The sequence below is a fragment of the Acanthochromis polyacanthus genome, chromosome 7 (assembly GCF_021347895.1).
Source record: "Acanthochromis polyacanthus isolate Apoly-LR-REF ecotype Palm Island chromosome 7, KAUST_Apoly_ChrSc, whole genome shotgun sequence".
NCBI lineage: Eukaryota > Metazoa > Chordata > Actinopteri > Pomacentridae > Acanthochromis > Acanthochromis polyacanthus.
The window spans coordinates 27,531,528-27,555,559 of NC_067119.1; the positions used below are offsets into that span (position 1 = coordinate 27,531,528).

Genomic DNA, 24,032 nt, shown 5'->3' on the forward strand with positions numbered 1-24,032 from the left:
TCTCATGGCTTTGGCTTTCTCTTCACAGACTACTTTGTGTTCTGGGTGTCAGCCATGTTTCTTTTGCTGAGATGTTTATGATTGTTTTATGGCGCACATATGGGTGTATTAAACAAGAAACAAAAGAGGAATCCATCTTCTTCCTGAAAGATATAGACTAAATGTATAACTTCCATAATAATTTAGTTTATATTGTTTTTAAGTGCACAAATACAGTGAGGTGACAAATTAAAGGAAAAACCTGCTGTGGGTGGCATCTTTCTGGCATGGTTTAGGTCAACTTGCCCATTTAGAGGGAAGGGTCACTGCAGATCAATACAAAGTTATTCTGAGTGATCACCTCTGTCGTATCATGAAAAATTTCTGTCCTGATGAGTTTCTATCCTGGATCTCTTCCAGAATGACAAAGCCCCCATCAATAGGGCACAAGGGTCACTGAATGGTTTGATGAGAATAGAAATGATGTGAATCTAGTGTAATGACCTTCACAGTCACCAGGTCTCAAAACAATTGAACACCTACGGGAGAATTCGAACTGAAGTGTTGGGCAGTGCTCTCCATCACCACCATTAAAGCGGCAAATAAGGGCATATTTGTCACCCTTCTGTGTATCAAAACACAAAGTGCTATGGTTGAAATCTTTCCTTTTGTACTGACTAATATTTTGATGCCATGTGTGGCATGAAACATTTTTTTCAGCGTGACTACATTCCACGCCTGTTTACAGACCTTATCTTTAACAGGCAGGTTTGGAAGTAGACTGAGATTATGAATGACTTTATGGACCTATGATGAAGTGTGACATGTGGAGCACGCTGTTTTCCTTGGAGGAGTAACTTTACTGTTTGAGAAAGATGCGGTAAATATCTTTTCAACAAAATTACTGTGACGTGATATTCCTCCACATTATTTGCAGCTGAATAAAAGTTTGATCCATAAATTCAAGCTGTATCTAAGCTGTTTCCCTCCAGAACTTGTCTCCTCGGTTCAGTGTTTACTGTTTCAAATTGATTACCCTCACGGTTTTTGTACAGTGAATGTGTTGCAACATATTTGATTCACATTACTGTGTTGCTCAGTCAAGGATTTACGCCACTTGAAGTCTTTCTCTAGTGTTCTTAGAACACCACCTAGTGGAATAAGGCAATTATTGCTGCCACCAAAATTCTATCTATCTATCTATCTATCTATCTATCTATCTATCTATCTATCTATCTATCTATCTATCTATCTATCTATCTATCTATCTGTCTATCTGTTTGTCTATTTATTTATCTATCTATCTATTAGACAAATGGAAAGACATACAAACCTGTATGTTCAGTGTATTAGTTTCCCTTCTATCTGCATTTTGTCTTTTCCAAAAACATCCCTTCCAAGTATCAAAATGAAAAAAAGGGCTTTATGTTTTGCCTGTGTTATTGTCCTATGCTGTACTATTACAGTACTCTATCAAGGGAGAAATGTCCTGCTTTAGTGACCCCTTTTTTTTATGGTGTTGAATATGGATGACTTAGAGAAAAAATGGTGTAAATTTAGATACCAAAAGAATGCATTTTAAAGAGAAAAAATCTGATCGAAACCAAGCAAACCTGCATCAACAATGTTGCATAGTTATTTTTTTATCATCTGTAAATGAAAAGGTAATATAAATTAGGTCACTGAGTTCCAATCTAAAGAAATAATGATAACATTATATAACAACTTGGATATTTTCTTGTAATGTCTTATCTCAGTAATCTGCAGCCGCCAAATCCAGCACTGTTACAATTATGGTGACATCAAATTTAGTCAACTTTTACTTTAAGATCATTATAAATTAAAGAAACTAAATGATCATTTGTCTATGGACACTCAAGCACGTTTGTGTTTTACTTCAGTGGACATTACACTGACTTACATTAATTCCCTAGAGAGCTGATCCTGAATATATTGGCCTAACCCTAACCTTAAAATCAGTCATCATGTTAAAATTTCATGAAATATGCTACAGGGGCTTGCTCTTTGTCCCTAAAGAGAGGTGGGTCCCCACAATGTGACTGTGTATATTCATTGCTGCACAAAATAAATACTACAAAAATATGCGCAAAACAATATAATTTGAAAAGCATAATGCCTAATGAGAAATTGGCTTTCAATCTAATATAAAATCCAGAGGGGTGATGTGTTTCAGTGTGTGATATGGTCCTCATTCTGCAGAACCTCAGAGGCACCTTTCATATTTGTCAGCTCCAAGTGGATGGCAGCATCATATGTCCCAGTTCTCCATATCGTGTCCCTTAAACAGTTTTATTTTGAGAGAGGACATAGGCTACACGAGGGCACAGTCGGACTGGGCCGGTTGCCAGTATGCTCAGGCTTGGGCAGAGATGTAAGCAGTCGAAATTTGCTTCTACAAATACAATAATATCAAACATTAACCGACAGTCAAGAAATAAAATGTGTGATTCGGGATCCACACAAATTCACTCTTGAGTATGTTCAGTATCATGGTCAAAAATCATACTATCAAACTGACATTTCACACAAGATATGAACAAAACCATCATTAAAAACATCATTATTAAGCCATGATGAAAAAACTAATTTTATCTTGTGTGAGATCTAATATACTTTTAAGACTTCTGTAATTGTTTGCAAATACTTGAACATTTTGAAACTGGCATTAGATTTGTGACAAATCTGTGTTTAAACATAACAAATGATTAGACTATGGTGTGTGTGTGTCCATTCAAAACAGCTGTATGATTCCTTAGAAATTCCTCCAAACTCCTCCAAAGCAAACACAACATGTGCAGGCCTGTTTCCTATTTTAGTGTGAAAGCTCCCTTTAACTGTAACGGCTCCCTTTTTGCGCATGCTTGCTGCGCAGGTCTCCTCGTGATGACAGCAAATGACAGCACTGTTCGCTCCTGCTGCAGCCAGAGTGAGACCGCTAACCGCCAACAAACACTTCTTCTGACTCAAGAAATCCTATGATCAGCTGCGTTTAGAGAAGTCGCGACCAACCAGTACAGGCTACTTACGTTTGGTAAGCTTCTGAATTCACGTTAGCATGTATTGTCGATCACATTTGGCCACTGAGGAGCTTGCAACCTGAAGCTAAGCTAACGTAGCTAACTAGCTAGCATATCGTTAGCTCATCCTGCCTGTTTAGCAAACGTTAGCCGAGTTTAACTTGGTTAAGGTTAGCAAGCTACTGCTATGTTAGCCAGTTCGCCAGTTTGTTTTGTGTGCTGCTTCTCCAAATCAGGGCAAACAGAAGTTCTTCTCGGCTGCTACCAGTGTAACACGGGTGTCTTTGGTTGTGTCAGTTGGCTTCATGGCGCTTAGCTTAACAAATGTTAGTAATATGGTTAAATTCACATGATTCTCGATGCGTTCAAGACAAGTTAACCTAGCAAGAGGTAACAGACATTAACTTAACGTCAACAGAACCAATCTCAATTTACTGGCTACCTGGCTAAATGTCGATTGTGTAGTACACTACCAAATCAAGGACACTTTAAACTTGAGATTTATCAGCAAATAACAGTGTTTATTTACGCTTTAAGTGCCCAGTGTGCCTCCACCCATCCGAACCGGTGAGAGGCTTGTCTAAAGTTGTAGCCTAATAACACAACCACGGAGTATTTGTAACGCTAAGGCTGGTTAGGCCGTGGGATGTAAAAGCATACTGATATTTAACACGATAAATGTTTAAACACCGGATATTACAGTTAACTCTTCGTGGCATAGAAGCACATCTATCCTCATGTTACCCCAGAATACTGTAGTCGACTAGTCCCAGATAATAATGAATTTAGCCTTTAATCGTCACAATGCTTTGGACTTGTTGGTCTTCATGAAATCATGCCTTCACATTATAATATCAGTAGTCAGTTTCAGTATGTGATTTATTTTTTTAAACTGGTGATTACGTGCTTATCAGGTTTTGCTGAGTTGAATTTTACTCTGCCAAAATGACTTTCTTCCTCTAAAGTGGTGACTAAATGTTGCTTGGAAATAATTTTATTAAAATAGAAAACGATGACTTTCAGTTTCAAATGTGACCAACGAATCACATGCTTTTTTTGCTTTGAAACTGGATTTACAATAATCCCTGGACTCATTCATTACCAGTCAGGATGTGTAATACTAAAGGTTTTCCAGATGACTGGCAATAGTTGTGTTCATGTCAGCTGATAGAGATGACAGCATCAGTTGTTTTTAGTTGATGCATCTCCAACACTGACCTCTCTTCCTCTAGTGATGTTTACCTTTTGCTTGGTGTATGTTAGTCAGTTTCTCATTAGCACCTGTCCTGATGTATTACTAAACACATTTCTGTTGATGACTGCAATTAAGAGGATATTAATGTATAGAACTAGTGGTGTGTATCAGGGTGAAAATGTTTGCTTTGCATTGTCGTGACAGCTGCTGTACGATTTTGAGATTTCAGTTTGGATAAGATGCTTGTGGTTTCTTAATCAACACTGCAAATCTGGAGTTTTCGTAATATCCTTTAAGTCATGTCGCTCAGCAGTGTAGTTTGAATATCTTGTCAGTAAGACATGGTTCTACTCATCTTCATGGGTTTATCCGAGTGATTGAAAGCTAGGGTGAACATGCACCTGGTAAACCCTGACAGACACCAAAACTAATGGTGCGTTCTGGTGCTAATTATCACCTGCTACCGCATAAAAGCTTCAATTCATAAAGTGGCAACTCATGTGTAACTTGGGTTAAGTTCCATAATAGTTTTATTTAAAATGCAAGTCATATGATTTAACTGCAGTTGTTAAATCCATGTCGCACCCTGTACGAAACAACAGTCAGGGAAGTTTAATTAGAATTCTGGCGTAAACGCTGACAGAATATGGAAGAGCCATACAAAAAGGAGCTATTGGCAATTGAAGCACAGATTTAGGAAGACTCTACCTCTGACATACCACATGTATGCATTGTGTTTTTTTCTCTTTTTGCTTCAGAGCAGGTGGAGGTTGTCAAACATTCCTTTGGGATAGTAATACCCTCAAGGTTGGAGAAGTTGAAGGTTGCTTCTCTGACAGGATAAATATGGATGGTAAAAAGGAAAGAGGAGTGCTTGTCTCAACCTTACTTCCCTCATCTCGTGACCAAATAGTCATCTTTTGCATGTTCTTAGTGGTGTTGAAGCATTTTTGTTTACTGAGGTTCAGCGCCGAGGCAAAAATAATAGGAAAGGTCACTTATGGGAGCCATGGCCTACACTATTTGGTTGCTGAGCGTGTAAGAAATTATCTGAAAGGGAAGTGTGAAGAGGATGTTGGCTCAGATCTACAAATACCTTTTGTAGAAAGTGAAATCTTTTAAAATATCTATAAAAACCACACTTTGTTCCATTGCTTGGTCTGTGCGTGTGTGTGAGTGAGTTCAGGTAGTGGGAGGAATGGGCTCTGTTCCAAATACTGTTTTATTTGCTCACCTTTCTCATAAAGCTGTGTTGTTTTGTGCTCTACGTTTCCAAAATAAGTCTAAGCTTTTTCATCAGATATCTTACATTGTTGGACTTGCCATGATGTTTTAAATCCTGTGTTTTGTCTGTGCTCTGCCTCTTATGCTACCTTGTTGTTGTAATTACGCCGCTTGCATAGATGGTATGGTTAAACAACTGGTTCTCTCGTGACTCATGTTAGCGGTATTCAGTCAGCGTCCTGCTACAACTCTGATCATTCTCACACAACTCACAGGGTTGCAGATTATGCCTTGCCTCACGCTGTCTGTTGTTTGGTTTCTCTTCTGCTTCAAAGTTCCTCAGAGCCCTCCATGACTGACTCATCAGGTAGCTTTGTACTGTGGATTGTATTGAAGCTGACGGGCACACGAGGCAGTCAGAAATTGCAGTAACTCTCTCTGCTAGCCACTTAATAGCCTAGTCGCTTTTTCACCTCAGTCCAAGTATGTGAGGAATGTGCTTATTCAAGAACAGGGCTGTGTATGTGGAAGTTCGCCACTAGTGGACTCTTCAGCTGGTTACTTGTCAGTGTTTACATTTAGATGTGAAATGGAGATGAGCAAAACTGACAGAAAATAGCCTTTTTTTTAAAAAACCTTTTACATATCCAGATCTATTAATCTAGAACAGTCCTGAATCAGCTGGCAGTACGGTTTCGGTGAGTATTGTACCAAAGTGTTTTTTTGTTCTGTTCTGTTGCTGAAGTCAGAGGGTCTCTGAGGGTGAACTTACTTGTAACTGCTGACGTGTGAGCTAGAATTTACACATTTTCTTAATCCATCGCTTGATGAGTCAGTCACCTTAAAAAAAACTTGTCTGGATATCTAAATATTTCTGAAATTGGCCACAAATAATTCTTTGGCAAGACTTTACCACATCATTCAGATTTTTTTTTACGTTTTATACTGTATATTTGAATGTGTTTCGTTTCCTCTGTACAGTGACCTTGAGCGTTCTGAAAGGCGCCTATAGATAAAGTGCATTATTATTACTATTATTATTATCATCCTGTTTAACTTTTACAGGGACATTATAAGCAATTTAGTCAAGAGTTTATAACACACTGTAATGTATTCAAATGCAGTTACTAAGACATTTTTCAGTATTTATGCATGAAAAATCAGCAACTTCTATCATAAAGTCATACTTTGTAGTGTTACAAATGCAGTTTTATGTGTACTGTTGTATCTGATGGTACATCATACTCCACCTATTGATACCTATGGAAGAATTTACAGTTGTTGACACATTTCTTTCTCCTCACAAGTACAGTATTTTATTTATATATATATATATATATATATATATATATATATATATATATTTAATACTTGTAAGGTTGGAAAGCGCGCTGCATAGTAGCTTGGTGGTTAGCACTGTCACTTTGCAGCTAGAAGATTCCCGGTTTGCGTTCCGACATGCGTGGGTTTTCTCTGAGCACTCCAGCTTCCTCCCACAGTCCAAAAACATGCTTAGTTTAACTGGTGATTCTAAATTGCCCGTAGGTGTGAATGTGAGTATGCTTGGTTGTTTGTCTCTATATGTAGCCCTGTGATAGACTGGTGACCTGTCCAGGGTGTCTCCTGGATAGCCCTCCTGCGACCCTAATGAGAATTAAGCGGTGCATAGATAATGGATGGATGCATAGGTTGTAAAACTTGAGTAGGTGGACTTTAAGTGAAGTAGGTGTTGGTGTTATTTTAATGAAAATTTTTTTCAATTAACCATCTTAAAATGTCAGAAGTAAACTAAAGTAGGTCATCATATATTGGTGTTAAATGATAAGCAACACATTTTAAAAAATGGTATTTTTATTAAATGTTTAGTTGCTCCTCATTAAAATGCCTGTTTTATGTTGATCAATTGCATTATTATCCCATTACATTTCTAACGGTACCAGGAGCAAATGTGAATTCTAAAAAAATTCTGTAAACACTACAAGCAGGCATTTTTAAACCCAAAACCATAAAATACAGTGCTGAATTTGTCTTTGTATATGACTCATATTTGTCTAAAATAGGGTCTTAAACATGCCCAGTTTTTGTTTGTTTCATTCTTTTTTCTTTTTCTTTTCTTTTCTTTTTTTTTGTTACAAAAATTACAGCAATTTAGTAAAATAATTGGACAATAGTAATTACAGCGTATTTTTGGTTTGCCAAGGGATTTCATTATGGAGCCTATCATTGTGTGTTTAAATCTGCATAACAAATTTGATTTGTCAAGCATATCAACTCTAAGGTTGTGGTTGTCTGTTAGCTTGCGAGCAGTGACACTGCCTCGCAGTCATTCCCACTCTGAGGCAGTTTTCTCCCATCTAGTCTCATTCTCCTCCCAGAGCCCTAACTCCACAGTTAAATCTGTGTTTTTTTTTTATGTTAGCAACCAGCCACAAAGAGGCTTTTGTGGAAAAGATTCACCAAGAAATCATTCAAATTTCATGCACTCAGCTTGGATTGTATGTTTTGGCTGTGAATATCTGGAAAGGGAAGAATGATTTGCATTTCCTACTGTGCAGCGTCTTCTGAAGCTTGTGAAAAAGCATGCTTTTGCTGTTGTCATTGGGCCAGCATGTGAAGCACAGTGAATGCAAATGATCACTTCCTTGTATGATGTGACTATCACATGTGAGCTACTGTTCAGCCAAACCTTTACAGAAAAGAGAAGCATTTCCTCCTTTCTCTTACATCCATATCTAAAGGAAGCATAATTCAGATGATGAATACAGATATTAGTTGCAAAAAACAAAGCAAATCATGTGGCAACACAAGTGCAACTACTGTAAGTAAATGCTAATATTCAGTTCAGAATGCTCCTTTCTTTGGTTCATTTGAGGCCACATGCTTTACAGTCTAATAGCACTGTACCAGAAAGCTGTAATAACTGATGGAAAATTTACATTTCTCCTCTTTTTTGGTGGTGACTGTGAAATTGTTAGAAACTGAATTCATTTTCCACTTCCACAAAGTTGGTTTACCTACAGGAGACTGATTATAAAATGTCAAATGTGTAGCAACCAATTTTTATGCAACTAATTGCATAATTTTACTAGACCCTGTCTAGTGAATAGCCACTTCTTTCAAGCTTCTTGTGTGTGTAATACAGGTAGGGGTAAAATATAAAATAATCTGTTTAGTTTTTTTAATCAATAAAATGTTAAATATTATGAAAACAGGTGAATTGTCAGAGTTCCTCAAAGCACAAGGTTTATTTTTTGTAATTTTTTGTCAGATCAAAAGATCGCTATTTGATATATAACCTAAGTGATCAATTGAGTTGGTTATATTTCCATTCTGATAAATTAAATGACTATTCCTTTCAACTCTAACTAAAGGCTTTATATTGTAGAAATGTTTTTCTTTCTTTTATTTAAACACAAACTGAGATACCTCTGGTGATAGCACCTTGGTCTGTTCTGAGACTTGACACAGTATCTCCAGAACCACATGAAGTGTAAGGTAACTGTTTCCAAAAGTTGATAATAATGCAGTTCATGTCAAATAAATTGACATTAACTTATGATATTCTTAATTTCCCTTTAACACAGATGACTTAAGAAAATTTCTCTTGCTCATGTGACATTTGATGAAAGGTTACTTGAGCTTTTGTTTGGTTTCAGTTCCACGTATTCACCTCATTTACCTGTTTCCATACCGTCATGTCTGTTTTGTGCTCCAGTCATTTCCCTCTCTGCCCGTGTGAGCCGGTGAAGATGGTGAAGCCAGACATCCACACTCTGGCCCACCACCTGAAGCAGGAGCGGCTGTATGTGGGGTCAGAGAAGCAGCTGATCCAGAGGCTCAACAGTGATGTGCTGAAGACGGCTGAGAGGCTGTACCGGGCTGCCTGGATTGCCAAGCAGCAGAGGATCAACCTCGATCGTCTTATTCTCACCAGGTCAGACCTAGGGCTGGGCGATATGACCAAAATTTTATATACCGATATAGCTTATTTTATATCCCGATACAATATACATCACGATATAGCATATTTTTGGTAAATTCAATGAATGAATGGGACCGGGCATACCTTACAAAGTACGGTAGTCTGATCCTTGTCGGTCTTTTTTAAATCCAAACCACCGCCATAGCTGTTTATTTTTTAGCCGCAGTGTTGCCAACTCCTCAGTAAGGAAAGTCGCTATTGACTGTCCTAAAAGTCGCTAGAAGTCGCTAAATGACGTAATCCCCTAATTTGCATATCTCCCAGTTTGCATGTAATTGTAATCAACGTTGTAGGAGAAAGGAATAACGTTGTGGAAGAGACCAAAAAGTGAGTATAAAACACCCAAAATATGTTTTTGAACTAGAGGCTAAATGCTGTGGTTTATTTTAGTATGACAGTGAAGAAAACATCTTCATTTATATTCCGCTCCGTAAGTCTGGATGGGATCTGTAGTGACTTTGCGCATGCGTGATTCATCTGTCATCTGGCCGCGGAGTGATGTGGGTCTCCCCTAATCAGACACTGGGACTGCTGCGGGGTTACTGGACTGACAGCCTGTGCTTTGGAACAGGGAGGAGCTCACAGCAGCACCTGCTGATTGTTGAAGACAGTAACTGCAGAATGATCCGAGTTTTCCTGTCAGAGTCTCCAAAACGGCAGAAAAAGTCGCTAGATTTGTCGCTAGTCACTTTTGACAAAAAAAGTTTCTAGGACGCTATGGAAAGTTGCTCGATTTAGCGAGAAAGTCGCTAAGTTCACAACACCGGGCCATACTGCCACGTGCCTGGGCTTGCCATAAGTCACGTCGGTGACGTAAAATACTGCCGTAAAGCGTGTTTTTGCGACACTGCGATATAAATGATAGGATCTTCACATAAAACGATAGACATTTTCTATCGTCCAGACTAGAGATGGCTCGATACCACTTTTTCACATCCGATACCGATATCGATACTGCAGCCTTCAGGATCGGCCGATACCGATATGATTCTTTTTGTCATTCTAAAAGTTGTTAATAATACATGGATGTAATTTGCTTGACACTGACATCTAAAAACACCACGTTTATTGTACAACAACTGTTCTGGTCCCCTAAAGAAAGAAGGAAAACATGTGACAACAAGTTATGTGTAACTGCTGTGGCTTTATTAAAACTTAAAGCTCACATCGCTTTTAACGGCGTTTGTAACCACAACAGACCCAGCTGCACCATTCAAATGTTTGAAATAAAACTGCAACTTGGTGCACATATTTAAATTAAACTAAATAATCCCAGTGTATAAACAGAAAAGTCACATTACACCTCAGTGGCATTGCAGGGCTGCAATAAATAATTTATGAATTAACATAAAATAATAACATCTCCAGTAGAACAATGTAGGTAGTACTCAGTAAGTTGCACATGGATTCTCAAGACACACAGTCAAAACAATAAAAATCTGGGCTATACACCTGATTTGCTGCACCAAAACAAAAACTGAAAAACAAGGGTAAACAGTGACAGTGCAATCGAGTGTCTTTCTTCTTTTGCATGCAGCCGCTGATGTTGTACTGCATGTAAAACACAGTGAACAATAATTTTATTGACACGTGTACAATACTGATGGAATATAAATAATATCTGGCTATTAAACCTTGGCTTGTCCTAACGTTCTCATGCGAGTGAAGCTGAGAGCAGCGTAGGATCTCCCCTGATGCCATTTAGACACCGGTGTGGATGAGAAGAGGAGAGACCTGTCACCTAATCACATTTAACACGAAAACATGTCCACAGTTCGCTACTTAATCACATTTAACCCGAAAAACAGTAGAAAACAACAAACAAAAAAAAAGAGTAAACATACAACAGAAAAGCCGTCAAGTGGCCACAGAGTGAAACGTAAGGCGCACGCGTTCACACGAAAATACTACAACTATCCACATTTTCCACCACACAAGGTGGTTGGTCATCCAGAAAAATTAACTCGACAATTTTCTCTGTTATATTTTGGCGTTGGAGCGAATTTTGTACTCCTTTGTAGTGCTTCCTGCAACGATGGTTGTCGCGGGTCACTTTTTGTTTTGCACTCGCCTGTAAAAAGTCTCCGTGCTGCTTTCCATGATGCTTCTGCAGATGCTTTATTAAGTTTGTTGTGTTAAAATGTCCGGTTTTGCTGCCACCCCTTGAGACACTCATTTTGCAAACGTTGCACTCAGCTATTTTACTTTTCTCCTCCGTTCGCAAATAATAATTCCACACGGAAAAGATGACCACAGCTCTCCAGCTCTCTTCACTCTCTGCTCACGTGACGAAAACACGGGCACATGGCAACCATGGCAACAGCTCGTCTGTGTTACAGCATGTCGTGAAAAGTGAAAATGAGGATATATGAGAGAGATTGGGCTTATGGATCGGATCAAACGAGTTCTAATATAAAACTCCGATGCTCGTTCCAGTCATTTTGGCCTGGATCGAACTCGATATCGATCCAGCGGATCCGATCAAACCATCCCTAGTCCAGACGATATCTATCGTCATATCGCCCAGCCCTACCTATGCCCATGATTCACTCTCGTCTTAAAAGGGAATAATTACTGTATGCAGTAAATACAAACTTGGAGACAGGTTCTCTAGCATGTTTGTTTCATCTGGGCTCAGACAAATGTAATTAAAAGGTCTATTTGGTTTAGGCAGAGTTGTGAAATTTAACTTTTCCTGCTACAGGCCTTTGATTTGTTTTTGTATCCTGTGGTATTCAAATTAGTAAAAAATTGTTTTGAGCGTAGGCCCAAGAGCAATTGACATGGTCAGGAAATGATTGGCGTCTTGCGTACTGCACATATATTCATTTTTTTAGTTAACTTTCAAATGCTAAAGCATATGAATTTAGTTTGTATTGAATGTTTTTTGAATGTAAATTCTATTGGGGTTATACAAACGTTAAGATGCCAACTCAATAACACAAATACAAGTTCAAGTATGAGACTGTGTGGTGGTGTTGCATTCACTTGACCCTGTCACTGCGAGGCAGATTATTTGTCCAAAAAGAGAGACTACAGAGTGAGAGCAGGCTTTTAATCACTGAGCTTATGATCAAATGAATCACTTGTTTACCAGTAGATATATTCCCATCGGAATTTAGTTGTATGACATGCTGTCTACGATGAAAAATGCTAAGATGTATTCTTTTATAAGCATTGCCTTTGTAGGAGAGAATGAATTGTAATAGTATAGCAGCTTTGATTTTCAGCAGTTGTTTATAATATATGTTTTTAATGTTCTAGTGCGGAGGCCTCTCCGGCTGAATGCTGCCAACATGCCAAAATGCTGGAGGATACACAGTTTATTGATGGCTACAAGACTCTGGGTTTCCAGGAGACCATCTATGGCGAGTTCTTGGCCAGGCTGAGGGAAAATCCCAGACTGGTTGCTTCCTGTCTGGTGGCAGGAGAGAGGCTGAACCAGGAGCACACCCCGGGCGTCATCCACACAGTCTTCACCTCACTGTACGGCAACTGTATCATGCAGGAGGATGAGAGCTACCTGCTGCAGGTCAGAGATCTTACCTGTCTCTAGTGTTCCATATTGGAGGAAACGTTTATTAGGTTATCAGTTACATGAGAAGTCTTTATTTACTTAATGCTTCTGTCTTGCTAAATTGCAGGTATTGCGATACCTGGTGGAGTTTGAGCTGAAGGAGAGTGACAACCCTCGCCGGCTGCTTCGACGGGGAACCTGTGCCTTCAGCATCCTCTTCAAGCTCTTCTCTGAGGGCCTGTACTCAGCCAAACTCTTCCTCACTGCCACCCTTCATGAACCCATTATGCAGCTGCTGGTGGAAGATGAGGACCACCTGGAGACTGACCCAGCTAAGGTGACAGAGCGCCTCACTCCCGCTCAGCAGGAACGCTTTGGAGAGAAAGGCTCCGAGGGCTACAAGCAAAGGGTGCAGGCAGCTGTTGAGGCAAATGAGGCCAAGTTGGTAGCTCTGGTCAACAAGTTTATCGGTTACTTAAAGCAGAACACCTACTGCTTTCCTCATAGCCTGCGCTGGATTGTGTCTCAGATGTACAAGACTTTGTCATGCGTGGAGCGTCTTGAGGTGGGTGAGGTGCGCACCATGTGTACGGACCTGCTGCTGACCTGCTTCATTTGCCCAGCTATAGTCAACCCAGAGCAGTATGGTATTATCTCAGACGCACCCATCAACGAAGTGGCCCGCTTCAATCTGATGCAGGCAAGTCATGCCACAAGCTTTCTTTTTTTCACATATTTACATGCGGGAGCCACTCTTGACTCATTTTGCATATTTTTTGTTACACAGGTTGGACAACTTTTGCAGCAGTTGGCCATGGCTGATGATGATGCAGACCCAAGGCGGAAAAGCAGTTTGTCTAAGTTTGACAAAGTATGTGAAATCAGATGCATGTGTTTTCTTATTTCTCGCTTGAACGCCTGATATTTGTTTCTGTACTAAATCGCTTGTGCCGGATTTGTTTGGCAGAGTTGCGTTGCTGCTTTTCTGGATGTGGTGATTGGAGGACGAGCAGTCGAGACCCCGCCTATGTCTTCAATGAACCTCCTAGAAGGCCTCAGTAGGACGGTGGTCTATATTACGCATAATCAGCTCCTTGCATTGGTACGCTCTGTCACATTTAACATTCACATACCATTTACTTTACTGCTGCTTTGTTACAGGGTAGAATTTGAGAACATTACCTTCTTAAGCTGACTTGTATATCAGGTCCTGCAGACAAGGATATTTGGCAAGATTTCAGACCAACTTATTGCTTGCATTTGCATATTTCTTTGAAGCAACATTTTTTTAATGCAAACTTCATTTTATGGCATGAGGACAATATAGCAAAAAATCCTAGCAATACAAATCTGTAGCAAACAGGCTTGAAAATCAATATCATTGTGTTAATTTTTGTTGAATCTATGGATGTTCATCATTCATTTTTTGTTATTTGTTCAGGTATAGATTATAATGTTGAGCAAGTATTTGGTTAGTCATGTATTCCAATCGATGCTGTTTATAATTTTCATGTGAGCATTTGCTATTTTAGTTTTTCTGTAGGCACATACTGTATACGCTCATTATTGATCATAAACTACTGCTCATTGCATCATTTAGCATTGCTTACCAAAGCCTTACTCGCAGTTTAGGCATGACTTTGTAGATCATATTTTAAAAAGACACAAGAGAGACACGTTTTCTTGCAGGCCAGTCGCTGAATGTGACAGCAGTAATAGATGTATGACAAACACTCTAATTGTGTAGGAAACCTGCTTATAGGTAAAAAAAATAGAAATAGACAGTGAGTGTGACTGCAGATGAATAAGTTGCAGACGCAGCAGAACTGTGGCAAGAGGAAAGGCTGATGCATTAACTTTCCTCTTGGCCTTAGTCTGACCTGACGGGATGTGCATTAGTACATGATTATATTTATGAAGGGACAGCTCCAATGCCTTTTGGTTTATTTGTGTATTAAAGCTGGGTGTGGTAGGGCTGCATGGTAAATTGTTTCAGCATCAACACTGTGATATGCGCATGCACAATGTGAAGTAAGGCGTGTTAAGTCAAATGTTTCATGTTGCACTTTTTTTGCCATTTGATGCAAAAAGAAAAGTCGCATAGTTCTCATTTTTTTATGACTAGTTCACAGGAGAAATCTGTCTGTTAGAACAGCATTTATATCCAGATGAGCAACAAAGGAGGGAACAGGAGAAAATAAACATAAAATTTGAGCTTTGGTTGCGAAAAGAAACGCGTTAGTTGTATGGAAATGTTCTTGCTCCAGAGAGGATGATGTTGACCAAAAAAGGGGCTCCCTCAGCAGTATCCTGCAACTGCTGCCGCTGCACAAGGCAACACAATTGTGAGCCTTTTTTGTAATCTTTTTAGCTGTTTTTTTTGTTTTTGATGGAGACAAAATCACCCCAGTCATTGTGGAATTTTTAATTCTTTGCAAATAGTAATTTAAGTCATCTTTTTGATGTTAAAATGTTTATTACAGAAAAAAAATTATCACAATGGCGTTTTAAAAAAAAAAAAATATCCACCCTCAGATAAAGCATATGAAGTTCCACATTATTAAAGATTTCAGATTCACAAAGACCACAAGCAAACTCATTAGACACATCTCTCTCACAGTCTTCTTCGAAATAGGTTCTGACTTCCAACGGCTGATTTATCGTGATGATCTTGAAAATAACGCCTCCCGCTTTTCCTTCAAAGGTGGACTTTGTTCGGAGTGTGATGGCAGGGGACCACCTTCGAGAGGAGGAGCACATGGCCCTGGAGACCCTGCTGGCAAATGTGCCCCAGTCACGGACCGTAAAGAGCAACAGCCTGGAGCTCACTCCCTCCAACACCCCGCAGCTCTCCCCAGCTACCACTCCTGCCAACAAGAAGAACAGACTACCCATAGGTACCTTCCTCCACCGCCTCTGAGCCTCAGTCTTCCTGCCACTTTGGATCCTTTTTAGTGCTGTGCTCAAAGTGATGCAAGCTCCTGTAAACTCCTGATATGAGGATCTGAAAGCTATTTTGCTCGATCGAAATATCACAATTTGAGAACTAGAAAATGCCGGCGCAGTATTTTGTCTAATGAGAAGCAAAATAAACAAGTAGAGCTGAATGGTGATAGCTAGTGAAAGCCTGTGTTTTACAGAAAGCTAATGAGCTACTTCTCAGCTTGTTATAAAGATAATTAGCATGGCCTGGATTGAGGCTCAATTACAGAAATGACAACCAATTAAATTACCAAATATAAATGAACAAATTTTAATTGGAATGGATGGAAAAGATGCATAGATTACCTTCATTAGCATTTTCAAGACGAATGACGCTGTAGCAACAGCCCTTAATTAGAAACGAACCACTTGTGCTTGCTTCATCTGAAATATGACATTTATACACACAATTCTGACTTGATACTTGAACGACTTTGAATTCTGAGATGTGCTCTGTATTCTTTCTCCTGCTCCCTATCCTGTCCTCCTTCTTTCCTCCTGTGCTGCCAATGAATGACCAGGACAACACTTAGCCGCTATTACATCCTGGGACTCCACAGCCACCACTCTGTCTGCTCACATTCCATTAGTAACCCCTTTTGGTGGGTAGCCAGTCAGTCATGTTAGAGCTGGAGACAACTTAACCCTCCATATATCTGTTGTTTTACCCGGCTACATGTGAGATAACACTCATCAAGCATTAGTCCACGCTGCAAGCTGCACAGTAACCATGCTGCCTCACCCCTGTAAGCGAGCACTGCTGTTGTTCGTGCGCCCTCACCATGCCTGCTTTGCCTTGCACAGTCTTTTGGCTCATTATTCGAGCAAAGATGTTTTTCCGCTCATTTTGTTTTCTAAGTTTTCCCCTTTTTGCTTCCTCACTCAGCGGATTATGGCTTTTCATTACAAGGTAGAGTGGGGAAAAAAATCTGTCTTCCGCCCTTCCCACTGTGCTCCTCACCTGAGTTGTGATTGTAGTATAGAAGGACTTTTTTTTTAATGGCTTGATACAACGATGCAGATTCTTCCATGTGTTCTTAATAGTGACATCTGCTCAGAAAGCATTCTTTCTTCTTTCAATTGTTAATCCGCTGTTTTGATGGGGACATTATTCATAAAAGCACTTGTTTTAAGTAGGAAACACAATCCAGGATGAGCGTAATGAGGTCCTGTGTCTTCATTTATTTTATGTAATAGGCTTGAGATGGTTGTGAAGTAAGTACCAAGCATCCCATGCAATTTCGGAACATTCATTTCTAGTAAATGGAACGAAGCGTATATATCCAGTACCTTATAGCTGCATAAAATAAAGTGGTTGAAATATGTTAGACCTGCCTTGAAACTGGTGTGACTGTCACATGCTTCTTTAGTGCTTCACTTTATTTGGCCTGACATTTTTATCCAGAAACTATGAAAGCAAGGCATGCAGTATTTCAGAATGCAACGAGCGCCAGATTTTAGCATTGGTAGATACCAACAGTGAGCTTGTTATTCTTAGAGCTCGTTGATATTTTTTAACTACAACACTTCAATTAATTCTATGAACTAATGTTGCTAAAATAATTTAATTTTTGAATACAGTTGGTTCCTATAGTATGACGGATACACTCTTTGTCTTCTAATAACATGACCACCATGTTTGTGGGTTTATCTGGGCAACTTAACCGGTTAACTGCTGTGCACAGTTCAATCATAATTTCATCTTATTTTGAAAAAAGTAGTTTTTTTTAACAAAAAGAAAACTCACCTTTTAATTTTGTAAATTACTCCTGTCCAACATCTAGAAAGGAGACGAACTCATATTGCATGTCATGCTAGTGTGTAGCTAGCTAGAGTTGTAGATTGTTAACATTTTCTTTGATGAAACCACTGTGACTGTCAGCTTAGTTTGAAGTGAAAATTCTGTAATAAACCGTCCAAGAAGTCATTCTCAATAATTAAGAATAGTAGTGATGTGCTATGCGTTGGTATGCCATGCAGTATGACAGTCTTAATTCCCTGTTTACCAGCTTTGGGCTAGTACAGTTCATTCTCACAAATGCTGTTTTGCTGTTACAGTTTTGGATTTAATTTTGAGTTTATTTGTGATATGATATGCAATAATTAGAAGCTAATTCTGGTTCCTTTCCACCCACCAACCAGCAGCTGCTCGCAGCCGTAGCCGTACCAACATTGCCCAGGAGGGGGAGGCAGAGGCCAGCTCCCAAGAGTCTCTGCAGGAACTGATGCCAGAGGAGGTGCTGGTGATTTCATTGGGAACTGGTCCTCAGACTGTCCCTGGGATGATGTCAGAGAATGAGGTAATGCGTTGTGAATTAATGCACTCATTTGCAGCAGAGATGATGATGTAATAAATTCATTGTCATATTTTTTTTGCTGTCACTGCGAGCGAGCAGGACTTCTTAAGAGTCTATGTCATGCATTTTACGGTTCTTGTGTCGTGCACTTGATAAGAAATCTTGAATCTCCTGTAGAACTAACTCTGTGATGCAAGCTTATTTGTTGACTGCTGTCTTTGAATGCAGCACTGCCTCTCGCAAGAATGACTCATGTCAAGCAAATTCACAGCCAAACGTAAGTGATGTTTTTCTATGTATGCACCTCCTCCCCACTGCTCTCTAGGTTTTGAACTTGCAGATGGCTGATGGAGCCCAGGGGGATGGCCATGCTGATGATACTAAGCTGCATGGTAAACCAGACAAAACCCTGCGCTTCTCTCTCTGCAGCGACAACTTGGAAGGCATCTCAGAGGGTCAGTCTGAAATCTGACGACACATAAAACTAAACCACAGCTAAATACCAACTACTGATGTCTGAAAACTTGAATAGTAAACACTGTTTTTTTAGGGGGTCCCTATATTTTTGGAAATCTAACAAGATGACTTTGACCATTCAGTTTTATACCACAGTATACATGTTTATGGATCACAAGGATATAACTAGTCTATGCTGTTCTGTTGTTCATCTGACTGAATAATTGATTCACTGATGCTTATAACTCAGTAAATGTTTTAATTTCTTAATATTTTTTTGTGGAAAACCTCAGGTCCATCCAATCGTTCTAACTCTGTGTCATCTCTGGACCTGGAGGGAGAGTCTGTGTCTGAGCTGGGAGCCGGACCATCAGGAAGCAACGGGGTGGAGGCTCTACAGCTACTGGAGCATGAGCAGGGTATGTGTGCCTGTTTCTGAACGGAGGTTAAAAGTTCAAAGTTTGGGCACGCCTTCTCATTCACTGCTTTTTATTTATTTATTTAATACTGAAGGCATCAAAGCTATAAAAGAATACTTGTGGAATTATGTTGTGAACAGAAAAGTGTTAACCTTCTGTATTAATCTACTATGTAGAAAATAATACAAATAAATAAAAAGCATTGAATGAGAAGTTGCGTCCAAGCTTTTGACTGGTAGTGTATATAAGTAAATATATTCACGTATGGTGATTTTGTAAATAAGAACGGATGATGTAGTGGAAGAAAGATAAGCAGGCTGAGTCTAACATATGATGCGTCTCTTTCAGCCACCACACAGGACAACCTGGATGACAAACTCCGCAAGTTTGAAATCAGAGATATGATGGGTCTGACAGATGATCGGGACATCTCTGAGACGGTCAGTGAAACCTGGAGCACTGATGTGCTCGGCAGTGACTTTGACCCCAACATGGATGAAGATCGGCTGCAGGAAATAGCAGGTGAGCCGGGGCTTAGTTACCTGTATTTGTAGACATTCAGCCCTGTGTCAGTAAACAAATGAATGGCGGCACACGGCCTTTGTGATCATTGCATATTTTCTTAGATGAATCTGTTAAACAAGGGGACCTTCTGACTGTTGAAATAGATTTAGGGAAATGTCATCACCTTGTGGTGTGTGGCTGAAATAGCAGCAAAAGGCACATCTTCAGCTCCTGTGGAGAAATGAACCACACATGCATGGAGCCTGTGATATGTTCTCTATGAGATTTAATCACAGCTCCATAGTGTCCATTCTAAGTGTAAATTTTGTTACTCAGTGTTTCTACTTATTTTTGAACATGATGGTTTTTTTTTTTCATTTGTATTTAAGTAAAGTTATGAAATTTGAATTTTTGTTTTGCAAGTTCTATACTACTGCTGTAATGCAATGTCCTGTCTGCATTTTAAATGAAGCACAGTCTAAGCAATATGTCTCAGTATTTATGTGACTGCGTTTTAGGAATTTATTTATTTATTTTGCAATTTCATCTTTTGATTCTGAAGTCTGTAGGAGCTTGGCAGAGAACGTCGGCCAACGTACAGTAAAGCCAGTGAATCTTGTTTCATTTATGTGACAGAAATAGATGCATTTCCTGTTTTATCTGACTGTTTGTTAAACAGAATGCCTTTACTGTTCGAGTCAGTGAAACCCCAATTAACAAGACTGGAAAAAAAAAAAGATTTGCTGCATTTATTCTCGGTTCTAATCAGTTTGTACTCTGGTGATTTTCCTTTGGTGGTGACTAAAATTTCCTTTAGTGGTGCCAAAAATAACCTCAATGCTGAGCTTTCCTGAAAAATACTAATTTCATTCGTGTGTTTTTATTTTACTAAACTGATTCATGAAATTTTTGGAATATGCAATTATCTTCCCTTTCAGTGAATGCACTGGTGAACTGGACACTGATCAAAACAGTCTCTTGGGGCAAAACAGCTTATTTTTAATGTTAAATAAGGAAGCGATATCACAGCAATTGTGGCTGATAAGTAGATAATCAGAACGCAATCATAGCCGTAGTCTGCTGATAGGTAAGATACGCATCTGAAGTGTGTTGTTGAGGTTCTGTTAGGCCGAAGCTATTACAGTAAAACACAAGGTTGTAAAAATAACAGGTTCATCTAATGTGAAATTGCTCAGACCCTCATCTACCTGCTCCTCTTGCCTCAGTCGTTTTGGTCACATCCTGCCCATCTCTCTCTCTCCAACCCCCCCCCTCTCTCCCTCTCTCTCTCTCTCTCTCTCTCTCTGACATTCACTCAGTCCCTGCAGTCTTATTGACCTTGGTTCCTTCTCATTTGCATCCACCATTTTTCATTCTTCGGAATATGGCGTTGGGGGACTTTTCCATCATTAAGTGAATTTACAGCGATTTCCTTATGTGTTTTCTCCAAGGGATTGGGTTATGAGATGCACATTAAATATCCATTAATACCTCATTATCCCACTGATAAGATTACCATGATAATGAGGCAGAAATTCTAATTGTTTCACTTCTTGTTGTGCCACTCATTTAATCATCCACCTGAAAGACAAGTACTGTGCGCCCCTACCTTGAAGACTGTAAACACGGACAGCGGGATAGAGCTCTCCCACTGCCAACGAGAGCCCTGCCCCCGCCAACAGCAGCACACACTGTTGCCTGGGTGCTGGCATGCATGCGTGCTCATGGCATGTGTGGGCCATGAAGTGGAAGCATTACGTACCGGAGGGGGGTGCATCTACCACAGGTTGACTTTTTGGTCATGAGCCTTGGACGCCCACTCACCACCCACTAGCTCTTTTCCACCTCCTCCGCATTCTTCCGCCTTGTTAAGCCACGGCTTCCCAAATGGAGATGGAGGGACACTGCGCTGAGGACTTTGTGGGAGGGTGGACAAAGCAGTAATTTGGTTGTGAGTAATGCTAGGCTTAATCAACAGCGCAAAGTCATCGCCCCGGAGGCCAAGGCAGGGTGAGGTATTACCATTAAACTCCGACCTTTGGAACAGTGGTATATGTGCCTGTGGGTCCCAGCATGAAATGTATGTGACCTCTCTGTGTGCAAAGCTCACCGTGTCTGAACCCCCTTCTGCGAGTCGGAGGTTTATTTAATATTTTTGCTTGTCTCAGGCCATTTTGCTGTGTTGTTTGAAAGTCAGACCTGAAGGCATAGAGGTGATGGAACAGTTTAATTTTTAATTAAGATGTGCCACGTAAAATCACTACATTAGGTATCATGTAGTGGATGTAGAAAACAATTACTTCATGAATTGATGAGTTGACCTAAAGGAGATAAATTCATCATTTCAATCATCCATCAAGCAAAATGGCCAAATATTTGCTGGTTCCAGTTTCTTATGTCAAGGATGTTAACTCTTTGCCTCTCTCTCTTTCTCTGTTCTCAGGGGCAGCAGCGGAGAACATGCTTGGCAGCCTGCTGTGTCTTCCTGGCTCGGGTTCAGTTCTGCTGGACCCCTACGGATCCACCATCTCAGAGACCACAAGTGAGGCCTGGAGCGTGGAGGTCCTGCCCAGTGACTCAGGTGGAGAGCCACATTTACTCTGTTGTTACGTTGCTCTTTTGCTTTGGTTATTGTCTTGATTGTTGCTTTTCATCTACACGACAGTCTCAAATGTGCGTTTAATGCACATGTGTGAACATTTTTGCATGCATATTTATGTTCCTTCAGTATAGTGGGGGCTGGGACACCAGGTGTGTTTGCACTGCATTCCATACCAAAAACGTGTGCATGCATCTGTCATCATATTTGTGTGCACTTGCCTGTCTTTCAGGGCAAATCTGCCCGTGCCAGTAAAAGGCAGCTTAGGGTTTCCTTAGAGGGACCACCAGGTGTGTTTGCACCTGTGGTAGAGCGATGGGGAGGGAAGCACAAGGACAGCAGCTGTCCTCAGTCAGTTTACACAGTGTCAGTTCTTTAGCTGGCTAGACTTAACATGGTACTGCTTTGAGACCGGTGTGTACAGTTTTTTTTAGTGTTATACTAGTAATCATTCAGGGTCTCAGCTGATATTGTCGTCTTGCTGTTTCAATACAACTGCACGCGTAGAAATTCCTGATTATTCTTTGTCTGTTCTCGCAAATTGAACATACAGACCAAACCTTTTGCTAATGAGAGATTACGTGCTTGACTCCCCCCCTTTGAAAACCAGTGTTTTGTGAAAATCAGTAGAGAGCTTTATTAACAGAGTTAAGTGTTTCTTAGAAAAGCTCGGGCCTTATGTTAATTGAAGTAGTACACCATTTCAATATGTGCACTGCAGAAATGACATGCATGAGTGTCTTGATTGCTTTTTGTTCCGTTTGCTGCCCCTGTTCTGCTCGATAATAGCGCGATTGGAGGCTTGCTTCAAGTAGAGTGCTTGTTTCATGGCTAGGCAGCAGAAAACTACACTCTGAAGAGCACTTCACCAACACATTATTACTAACGAGCATGCAAATGAGTACTGCTGTTAGTATGGAGCCTCTGGGTTCGACCCAACAGCTCCGTTGGGTAGCCATAGAATTGGCCATACTCGCTTTATAGTTTGGATTGGCAGTCATGAGACATGATAATGTATGCTTAGTTTGATTTCTTGCATATGTGCACGCTTGGTTTCCCAATAATGGTAATAGTGGAGGTGGTGGAGTTGGAGAATGACCGTCATCCATAGCAGACTGCCATGAGTACAGTGAGGTTGGAGTTTTCTTTTAAATGGTGTTTTAGCAACCTCTCAAGTGAGAAAAGTCCCTGAAATGTCACACATCTTTTGTCATGAAGAGCGACATATTCTATTCTTTCTTTCGTTTCCTTGTTCCCCCGCAGAAGCCCCAGACCTGAAGCAGGAGGAGCGACTGCAGGAGCTGGAGAGCTGCTCTGGGGTTGGCAGCACCTCAGATGACACTGAGGTCAGAGAAGTCAGCTCGAGGCCCAGCACACCAGGCCTCAGTGTCGTCTCAGGTAGAAACCTTCACTACTCCATGTTTCCCTCCTTCCCCACCTTCTCTTCCATCGACTTCATCTGCGTGTATTTTCTCTGTTTTTGAGTCTGTTGTCCTTTTTGTCTTTTGGAAACTCATTAATTGACCTGCATTGTTAAATTCAGGTGAAATAGCTGTGTTTCTCACTCTCCTTGTTTCTGCGTGGAGCGGTCACGTTGCTAGCGGGGTTGTTAATCAGCATAGTAGGGTCGGTGTGAATTTTTCTGTATGACACAGAGGTTAATGCTGGTTGTCATGTCCGTGGGCTCAGGTGGACACGCTATGTTGACGTGCATGAAGTAGTATCCTAGATTAGGAAGCCAGCGGTGACGTTCCTGGCTCCGCTCGCAGGAAAACATCCCACAGGACCCAGCCGATGGATAGTCTGCTTCTGATGATCACTCTTATCTGTGTCTTTCCCT

General features: G+C 40.3%; 1 protein-coding gene across 5 annotated transcripts in view; it reads left to right on the forward strand.

Annotated features, from left to right (window-relative positions):
* Positions 1-2,860: 2,860 nt before the first annotated feature.
* The window catches only part of gapvd1 (GTPase activating protein and VPS9 domains 1), a 32,689-nt gene continuing 11,517 nt past the window's right edge, over positions 2,861-24,032 (forward strand). For 2 of the 5 annotated variants that reach the window (XM_022205647.2, XM_022205649.2), the window contains exons 1-14: positions 2,861-3,031; positions 9,152-9,370; positions 12,683-12,950; positions 13,063-13,635; positions 13,723-13,806; positions 13,903-14,037; positions 15,640-15,832; positions 16,439-16,519; positions 18,060-18,217; positions 18,540-18,669; positions 18,964-19,089; positions 19,438-19,611; positions 22,037-22,174; positions 23,456-23,590. In XM_022205647.2, coding sequence (XP_022061339.1) covers positions 9,186-9,370; positions 12,683-12,950; positions 13,063-13,635; positions 13,723-13,806; positions 13,903-14,037; positions 15,640-15,832; positions 16,439-16,519; positions 18,060-18,217; positions 18,540-18,669; positions 18,964-19,089; positions 19,438-19,611; positions 22,037-22,174; positions 23,456-23,590 — 2,380 coding nt within the window. In that variant the 5' untranslated portion in view covers positions 2,861-3,031; positions 9,152-9,185. The remainder of the gene's footprint in view (positions 3,032-9,151; positions 9,371-12,682; positions 12,951-13,062; positions 13,636-13,722; positions 13,807-13,902; positions 14,038-15,639; positions 15,833-16,438; positions 16,520-18,059; positions 18,218-18,539; positions 18,670-18,963; positions 19,090-19,437; positions 19,612-22,036; positions 22,175-23,455; positions 23,591-24,032) is intronic. The other 3 variants (XM_022205648.2, XM_022205650.2, XM_022205651.2) reach the window with 3 other exon arrangements.